Genomic DNA, 10,037 nt, shown 5'->3' on the forward strand with positions numbered 1-10,037 from the left:
TCTACAGGGGCTACTTGAGAGAAAATGGAAAATGGAAAGATTTATTTTACTGTTATGTTTATGATAAAACATTGACACATGTATGCGAACTTGCTGCTCCGTAAAGTTTTTAAACCAAATTAAGTACTAATTTTGACAAGCACAACTGTTACTGAATACCAGTAAGACTCCCTAATCGGGAGATAAGCGACCGTAGGTCACACGTATACACAAAGAGGGCTGTAACTGCCATTGGTTCCTAGTTGTGTGGGCAATGTGTAGACATACTGTGTACCGATGTGCGTGATTTTAGGGCAAAATCTGTAGGAGCAGTGTCCAAAAATGTGTTTTGCAAGAATCGGTTTCATGGTGGCGCTAGAAGAGGGCCATGTGAGAAATGAGGGGTGGGGTCTCCGCGTTGCCTTGGCGGACGAATAGGTACCGGCCCCGGCTCTCCCGGACGCTCCTAGCCCGAGTTACGGCATTTTATGTGAGCTGCAGTGGAGGGGGTCCTCCACTGGGGGCGCCACCACTTTGGCATCCGTTCTGGAGCACCAGGAGTCGGTGGTCCCCGGGAATTCCCCGTGAGCAGCCCCGTTGGGGTGGTCATTTGGTCATTTTTGCACATTTGGTCATTTTTTACATCTGGGGGTCCCCCAGGGACCTGGGGGTCCCTGGAGCTCCGGGGGTCCTTGGAGGTTGTAGTTTGGCAGGCAAGGAGCGTGTGTGCACAATTTGGCATGGATCGGGGCAACGGTTGCGGAGATATGAGCAGGGCAATAGTGTGACGTGTGAGGTGTGACAGACAGACAGACAGACTGACAGTTTGTGCAGGCTGTGATAGTAAGTGCGACCTATGGTCGCAATAAAACAGGCTACTTAAAGGACAACTTTAGTTTTTTACAACAAGGGCTCATATTTTAGATTGTAATTAAAGAATATAAAATATGAGTGTTAAAATTATTGAATTCACTTCTTTCTATTGTTTTAGAGATTCTTATTTCAGTGGTTGGGGGCATGCGTACAAGTGGCTAAATATGTCATTTTACACAGAATAAGCTCATTCCCAAGATAAAACGCAACCTTTCATGGTTGGATGTGACTTATGGGGGCTAGAAGTGTTACTGTAAATAGCAATAAAGAAACTGCTGGCTTATTGTGTCTAAAAATACATATTTAGCCACTTGTACACATGCCCCCATGCGTACACATGCCCCACATTTTAGCACGGTAAACACGATAAAACAATAGAACGAAGCAAATGAAAACATTTTAACACTCACTTTTTCTTTTCTCTAATTACAATCTAAAATATGAACCCTTGTTGTAAAAAAACAAAGTTGTCCTTTAATTTTATGTTCAACATATTGACATAAAAAACTTACTTTTGATGTCAGTATTTTCTTATCAAAATGTTGATTTAAGGTGTTACTTGGATTCAGCAATCAGGAGGGGGTACTGAGAAACACTGGGTTAGACAATTCTATAAAACAATACCACCATTTATCTACTGAAATTATAGAGCTGACGTATTTGCGACTGTCAGGGAGCATTTAGTATGTGAGAACGCCGAGCCTTTGTCCGTCTGTCACGCTACTCAACAACTGCTCAGTCAGCTCCATCTGTTCCGTGTGTTTTCAGGGTAGGTGCGGTGGGGACAGACATGTCTCATATATATCTAATGTGTTTTCAGCGTTCGTGCGGTAGGAACAGCGGCGGTGGACATGTGTCTCATCGCTACGGGCGGAGCAGACGCGTACTACCACATCGGGATGCACTGCTGGGACATCGCCGCCTCCGCGCTCGTCGTCTCCGAGGCCGGGGGCGTGGTCACGGACACCGATGGTAAACGCAACGACACGCACGCGATGAAACAGTCAGTGAGCTGCAACAGTCAGTAAGCTGCAACAGTCAGTAAGCTGCAACAGTCAGTAAGCTGCAACAGTCAGTAAGCTGCAACAGTCAGTTAAAGTTATACCATGTAACTTTTTTTATAAAACAAATCTTAAAATTGTCCTAACTCTTAAATCGCTAAAGTTTTAGAACACCCACTCCGTTATTTTCAGCTTCTGAAGCCTTCTCTTTATATGTTTTCTATGATCCTGACCGGGGTCCGGTTTTCGCGCAAAAATTACGTCATCATACACTACCGGCCAATCACAGCGAGGGTTATACACTGCCGGCCAATCACAGCGCATCTTGAAGTGGGGTCGCTAGCTATCACAATAGGGCGGCCATATTTGTAGGCGCCCGTGTGTCTCTATCTATACTCGGGTGAAACACTCCGTTTCTCCGGAATGCCTGAACGCACAGGAACCAGGGACCCCTCTAAAGATAGATCTCGGCGAGGTGGAGGCAGACGCGGGGGTGACGCGGGGGTGTGAGGCCCGGTCCGCGGCGAAAAACGGCCGAAAGACGCGGACGCTACTGACCACTAGTTGAGCAACTTACACAGTATGGCTTTAAGATTCAACAGTCAGTTAAGATGCAACAGTCAGTTAAGGTGCAGCAGTCAGTTAAGATGCAACAGTCAGTTAAGATGCAACAGTCAGTAAGCTGCAACAGTCAGTTAAGATGCAACAGTCAGTTAAGATGCAACAGTCAGTTAAGATGCAACAGTCAGTTAATAACAGTCAGTTAAGATGCAACAGTTAGTCAATAGTTTCAATTAACACACTTATATAAAAAAAAATATATATATATATATATATATATACATATATATATATATATATATATATATATATATATATATATATATATATATATATATATATATATATACAGGGTTGACCAGAGGCAAAACAGTTTGAAAACCCCTCTCCTAAATAGTCATATAAGGATACATTATAATGTTTAGGGTGACACACGAATACAGAAGTTACACAGAGTACATCAGATATGCTGACAGAGTGAGAGTAGGCCTAAGCATGGAGTAGTCGGCTCAGCTGTTAGTTTGACAGCTGTAGTTGGGTTAGAATCAGCATGACGGTCGTATGACAGGACAGGGTATCCTGAGCAGGGTAGCCCATTTGCCACGGCAGACTAAACAAATGTTCAGATTTCAAAGTGCTTACGGGTGTCAGAATATGTGCCGCTCAACGCGAATTACAGTATCATTTAATAAAAAGCATTTTAATCCAATCTTTTTTCTTTTTTCCCTTGTATTTCTGGGTTTTCCCCATGCGCATCAGCCCCATCTATTGGTTGTAACGTGCTTAGCTGCAATAAAAAAAGTCCTCGGACAATGAGGTAAAACAAAGCACGTTCAGAACGATAGATGGGGTTGATGCACGAGGGGAAAAGCAGGAAATACAAGGAAACACTGAAAAATGCTTTTTTTTATTAAACAATACTGTAGCAGCCAGTAATTGTGGTTGAGCGGCTTGTATTCTGACACCCGTGAGCCTTGAGTAAGCACTTTATTTTTTTAATTCTGTTTGTTTAGCCACGTGCAAGTGGCTACCCTGCTCCAACCCAGGTTGAGGTGAAAGCATGACAGTCCTGTCATACAACCGTCATGTTTCAGGGCTAAGTTAGATTTAGCACATTTATCGTGAAAGCTTGCTGACTAGACCTTCCATGAGTTTGAATGAGAGGCCAACCAGGGGCGTCAATTGGGTATGGCAGGGGTATGCAGCTGCCATACCCTGCGAAAATAAAAGTTACTTTTAAATATAAATCCATGAATGTCTCTTTGTCGATCTGTTCTAGTTATTATGTTGTTAAATTACAGTAAAATTACAGTAAAAAGGTATTATAATTATATTTTCCACACTTGTATTCTCCCCATCTTGACAGAATGGTATATTCCCAGGTTCCGCAGGTCAGCTGCACAGGTGCAATGCATTATTGATAATTGTGGCACGTTTACTAACATGCCAAGTTTAGCTGCACTTGAACAACCGAAAAAAATAAAAATGAAATAAAATGTACTTCTTAAAACATTTTTATCATGCCTGTTGCTAAGGTATGGCAACATGACTGGTGTCTTGCACTCGTGCGAAGGCGTGCGTGCAAGACACCAGTCATGTTGCCATACCTTAGCTTTTTCTGAACTGACTCCACTGAGGCCAACGAGTGCACATACAAATACATATATGTGTCGATAAGCCCTATTCACGGCCCGCCCACTCAGCAAATTTCTCAGCAACTTCTTGCTGCTGACGTCAGTTTAGAATGGTAAAATAACACAGAAATCGCTGGACTTAAAGCCAACAAATCATTATTTCGAACGGTAAAGTAAATTATAACGCTTTGTGCCTTTTACTATCTTGTGTTCTTGTTCATGCTAGCCATATTTTATACTGTACTATTCGGAAATTGCATTAAAGTTGTGATTTCTGCATGTGTTAACTCTATGGGGTTTTAGCAGGGTTTTACCTTTCAAAACGTGACTTCAGCACCAGGAAGTTGCTGAGTGGGCGGGTCGTGAATAGGGCTAATCCAGAGCCTTAGAATGGAGAGTTAGGCCAACTAGGTTCACTTCATGGGGCAAGTCCAATGGCGGCTCGGGAGGTGCTTCTATAGTGACAAATCTCAGAACCGGAAGTCTGCTAAATGAATGAGAGCAGCTGCTCAAAACATCATTTTATAACGACTGTGACCTTTATAAAAATAATCAATTCAGTCAAATGAAAGAAAACATATCACAGGTGGTTATTTCCTGATATCTTATTTTCTGATTTGCAAACGATATAATTATATTGATGTCTCACAATAACAAGAGTACATGCCTTTCATTGCCTTACTTTAACCTGCCACTTTGAGGTGCTATTGTGCATGTTAACAACATCATGACGATGCAGTGATTAGCATCGGCGACAAGGCAACTAAACATCCCGACTTTAATCATCTTAAACCATGTTATTTTACATCGTTTTTTTGGCAATAGTATAAAGTAAATGTTAAAGAGACTTTAGTTATCCCTGTACAATACTTTAAAATGGTTGTCATGTTGTGTATTTACCTAAAAATGCAGATATTCGCGACGCTTCTATTGAAACCAATGTTATTTAATCTCCCGCTCGTCACTTTAGAGGGCAACAGTCCGCCATTCCGAAACACCGCTATTCCGAAGCAGGGTTAGGGTTAGGTTTAGGGTTAGGGTTAGGGTTAGGGGTAGGGTTAGGGGTAGGGTTAGGGTTAGTTAGGGTTAGTTAGGGTTAGGGTTAGGGTAAGGGTTAGGGTTAGGGTTAGGGTTAGGGGTAGGGTTAGGGTTAGAAGTCAACGTTCGGAATAGCGGTGTTTCGGAATGGCGGGGTGTAACCCTTTAGAGCTGAAACACGACGCAGTTCATTTTCTGACCCCTCGGTGACACCACTCTCTCTCTCAACTCACTCTGGGCTAATCTACACACATTCCCGCCTCCACAGGGTCAGAGTTCGACATGATGTCCCGGAAGGTCATCGCCGCCTGCTCCGCGGACGTGGCCAATCGCATCGCAGGAGTGGTCCGCGCCTTCCCCTGTCGTCGTGACGACCAGGACCCATCCCTCAGTGATCCCCTGAACCCCTTCTTATACTAGGAACACATCCCATCCTCTGGAGGACCCATCCCATCCTCTGGAGGACCCATACCATCCCCTGGAGGACCCATCCCATCCTCTGGAGGACCCATCCCATCCTCTGGAGGACCCATCCCATCCCATCCTCTGGAGTACCCATCCCATCCTCTGGAGGACCCATCCCATCCTCTTGAACCACTGTCTATGGATGAAGAAACTAGCCTGGCATCAGCCAGACTGATAACGTGGATTATTACCCGGCTTGTTTGAATGCTTGATTCTGATTGGTCAATAGCTGAAATCAGAGGTCTGATATTCCTGGATAACAGACCGCTGCCTCATCAAAGACTCAGAGCACCTGCTGCAGTCCAGCTGCACTGCGTGAATCTTATGCTGTAACCAACATGTCAGCCATGTAAATAAACACACAGCGACATTTAGAACTAAACGTTGCTCTCAAGAATGTTTTTAAAAATATTTTAAGTGAGAAATAGACAATGGATTCTATCTAATCAGCACTTCCTTGTTTTCCGAGGCAACCGTGTCGCGCTGGGAGGGACGCCCAACGCGACACTTGTGGAACACTTCCAGCCGTCTGTAAACAAGGAAATACTTTGTTTTGTTTTTAGTTTTGAGTCAAATTATAAATTTTATTTGGTAGCCGGGTAATAAGCGGGATAATGAATGGCTCCTTGGTGAATGACGATATATAACATCCCTTTGGCCTGATAAGTTATAAGGCCGTCGGTCTGTTATATACTGTCATTCACCGCGGAGCCATTCATTATCCCTTACTTCACTCACACACCTTCCGCCGCGGTATCGGTCTGGACTTCAGCCCATAGGGAGAGAGAAACCAGAAAATGACCGGGGCCAATCAGTGCTTCACTGATCGGTTGAAACGCAGTCACTGATTGGCCCGGTCATTTCCTGAGTTCTCATAATCGCTCCCTATTGGCCGCGGAGGAACGTGTGAGTGAATCCACCACAGATATAAAAAGATAGATACCTCCTCCGCCGCTGCGGTTCATTGGCGTGACTGGTAAAACAGGACTGGTGGAACTGTGGAAGTGTGGCAGGCACTCTGCCACTCAAAGTGACTACTGGCCAATCACGGTGTGTCTTTTCCGGGACTTACATTCAATTAAAAGGAGCTTTATTTATTAAAAGTCAGTGAGTGATCAGTCATTATGAAGTGTTTGGCTCTGTTTGGCCTAGCTCAGACCTACTCTAGATTCAATACTTTTTAGTACCACGTTTAGTGCCACTTTCACACCACCCAGATACTTGTAGTGGAAAACATGGCACAAGTGGGCAGTGTGGTGTGGAGTGGTGTGGTGTTGGGCCTGTGGAAAAGGGGCTTTTGTCTATGGAATCCACGTTATCAGTCTGGCTAATGCCAGGTTTTAAAGACACCTCTCTGAACCCATTCCTAGAACCATTATGGATAAAAAAAACTTCAAAATCTCCATATTTCAATTGTTTACTTTCATAAATTGATGACCTACTTTGTCATATTGTGTCACATAAAAGCAGAGAAGATAGCAGATCTACAAGATCACAACGTGTTGCCAAGCGGCACATTGTGAGCTTATAGATCCGTTATTCTAGCTATGTGGGAGAAAATCTGTATGAAAGTGACAGGGGTTAGGTCATCGAACCGATGTCATGTTATTAGCAAGAACTTGTGACTAAATAATACCGGATTGAATGGAATGCAGCTTCTTTTGTACATTTCATAAAAACAACTCAAGTACCAGTTTTGGACATAAGTTTCCACCCCAAAGCTGTAATAAAGAATTAAAATCATGTTGTAGTCACTTGTGCACGTCGTGAAAACAACTTAGCATTCTTTAATATTCTTTATTCTTAATAACACCTCATACAACTGCATGTATAGTTCTGTCTAAGGCCGCGCTCACACATGTGCGTCACGCATCGTCATCTTATCGTCTGAGAATGGCCACTGGCGGCGCCGTACTAATGCATTGTCAATGGAACGTTGTTTGGTTTTTTGTCGTTGCCGTGTCTCAAGCTCAACCGCAGCCTGTACGCTCTTGAAGAGACACGGCAACGACAAAACACCAAACAACCTTGCATTGAGAATGCATTAGTACGGCGCCCCCAGTGGCCATTCTCAGACGATAAGATGATGATGCGTGACGCAGATGTCTGTACGGCGCCTAAGGCCTCTTTCCCATGTTTACATTTATTATTTATTATAGTTTTGTTTATTTGGCATAATGTGGTGCTGTCAAACTGCTCTGTCTACTGAACACACATTAAAACAATGTGAACAAATTACAGAACATGCATTAAAACAAGGTCACGTCATTGACGTCACGAACGTCGGTCCCCGCCGTTAAGTGTGAAGTTATTCTTTTGTAAGCGTTGAAAACTTGAATTAATGGGATCTAGTGGAGTTTTAGACTAAATCTAACGTGACCTTTACCAATGATGGTTCCCAAACGTTTCAGCTCGAGGCCCTAAAAGAGAGATTAGACGTTTGGTTTGCCTAGTGGGGACCCAAATTAGTGAAAACAGCAGATCTACAAGGCCACGTCGTGAGCTTGTAGATCGGCTATTTTCACACATTCTTAAACAGTTTTCTAATTTATGGAATTTCTTATAGGCAATTTTTCTTTTATTTATTCATGAAATTACTTAATTCATGAAAATCTGAAAAGGATCCCTGGCTAATACGACAAATATGCCTTGATGCATGCCATAAATTCCACAGGGATAGATCACACATGGTTTTATGAACATCATCAACTTGCGACAGATGAGACTTGCTGCAGCCATACTCTTGGAAAGATTAGCTATTTCTAGAAGAAATAAAATATTTGAGGTGTTTTTAATTTTACATTGTAGTTTAAAATAGAGGACAAGTATAACGTATTAAGGAATATTTGTCGTATTTGCCAGGGATCTCTTTAATTAAGCAATATTACACGAGAGGGTGTGGGATAACTGAATTATTTGCACGACTGTGATGCGGCTTGGGCTCGTTCCGCTGCGCATCACAGGAGTGCAAATAATTCAGTTATCCCACACACCCTCGAGTGTAATATTGCAATTATACAACAACCACCAACAAACAAAACACATCAACGTATATATTCACACTGTGGGGCAATTCACCATTTAAACAATCGCTAATCTGACTCCTTGGAAGAGTTTGACTGACATTAAATAGTCCCTTTTGTTGATTAAAAAGAGCTGCGCTCTGAGCGCACTGCAGTCACCGAGGCAGCAAAGCAATCACCACAGCTGAGCTGTCAGTTCCAATAGGCTATGCTCCGCCGTACGACCGCATCGCGCAGCGAAAATAGCCGATCTACAACAACGCGCCGTGTCGCGCCGCAGTGTTACTTGTAGATCGGCTATTTTCGCTGCACGATACCATTGTATGACAACAACAAGTCCCGGAAACATTTCACAGCCCAAGTAGTTGTCCTGGCTGTACTCTAACTTATCGAGCTCTTCCTTTGACAAAGCACAATGTCTGGTTGGTTTCGCGTTCTCCTTATCATAACCATTCATCTAAAGTAAGTCCACCAAATATCGAAATTAAAAGTGAAATCCATTTCCAACGGGATAGTAGTGTAACAAGTTGTTCTCTGGTCCAAGTAGCTAGTTTGCGCTACAAGCTGCTACTGTGTGTTTCCCTCCAGAGGGCGCAGCTGTGCCATATATGGGATAATCAGCTGCTGGCGGAGTGATACATTCTTCATGTGATTAGGCCCAGTTCTAGCAGTGCATCTGTGCTCGTTTGATGCACGGCTGGAGTAGTCCGGGAAAAAAAGGGTGATTTTTGGCTGAACGTGGATTCGCCTGTAAAAGTTTTTTTCTCAACTGATTCTTGTAGCTTGGGGTCACCTCTTAAGGATTCAAGAGGATGACCAGTGATATCCATTGAGCATTTTTTATTATTAACCCCTTAATGCCTGAAACATGGGCTCCCATTGACTTTCTATACAGGAGGAAAATACCCAGAAAAAGATTATTTTTCGGGGTATTTAAGGAGGATCTGAGGGGTCTAACTAGGGATTTGTCATGATGCTGAATCCATTGCAGGCATTTGTTTTGCACAAAAAACATTCCGTGGGCTAGAAATAGCCTCAGAAAACAATACACGTATGGGTGAGTATTCATGTTAGTCGGAGGCCTTAGGGTTTTTTTTCTCGTGCTAATCAGTCTAAAAGTGCAAGATTTTGCACAGATGTAGCTCAGGGCATGCTCTAATGATTTAGCTAGGTCGGCAACCTTCGGGGTCACCACAACACCCACAAAACTCTGAAAAGTGATGACTCATCACTTTTCATCACTAAAGTCGATGGGAGCCCAACTTGATTTGGCCGCTGTGGCAACCCCGAATGTCGCAGACTCTGGCGCCCTAGCTAAATCATTAGAGCAAGCCCTGAGCTACATCTGTGCAAAATTTTGCACTTTTAGACTGATTAGCACGAGAAAAAAAACCCTAAGGCCTCCGACTAACATGAATACTCACCCATACGTGTATTGTTTTCTGAGGCTATTTCTAGCCCAT

General features: G+C 43.3%; 1 protein-coding gene across 1 annotated transcript in view; it reads left to right on the forward strand.

Annotated features, from left to right (window-relative positions):
• The window catches only part of LOC308286173 (inositol monophosphatase 1-like), a gene marked incomplete at both ends in the record, with an annotated part of 37,500 nt that extends 31,994 nt beyond the window's left edge, over positions 1-5,506 (forward strand). The window contains 2 exons of the mRNA XM_080727129.1: positions 1,673-1,824; positions 5,355-5,506. Coding sequence (XP_080583255.1) covers positions 1,673-1,824; positions 5,355-5,506 — 304 coding nt within the window. The remainder of the gene's footprint in view (positions 1-1,672; positions 1,825-5,354) is intronic.
• Positions 5,507-10,037: the final 4,531 nt, after the last annotated feature.

The sequence above is a fragment of the Nannobrachium achirus genome (assembly GCF_963921795.1).
Source record: "Nannobrachium achirus genome assembly, chromosome: 5".
Taxonomy (NCBI): domain Eukaryota; kingdom Metazoa; phylum Chordata; class Actinopteri; order Myctophiformes; family Myctophidae; genus Nannobrachium; species Nannobrachium achirus.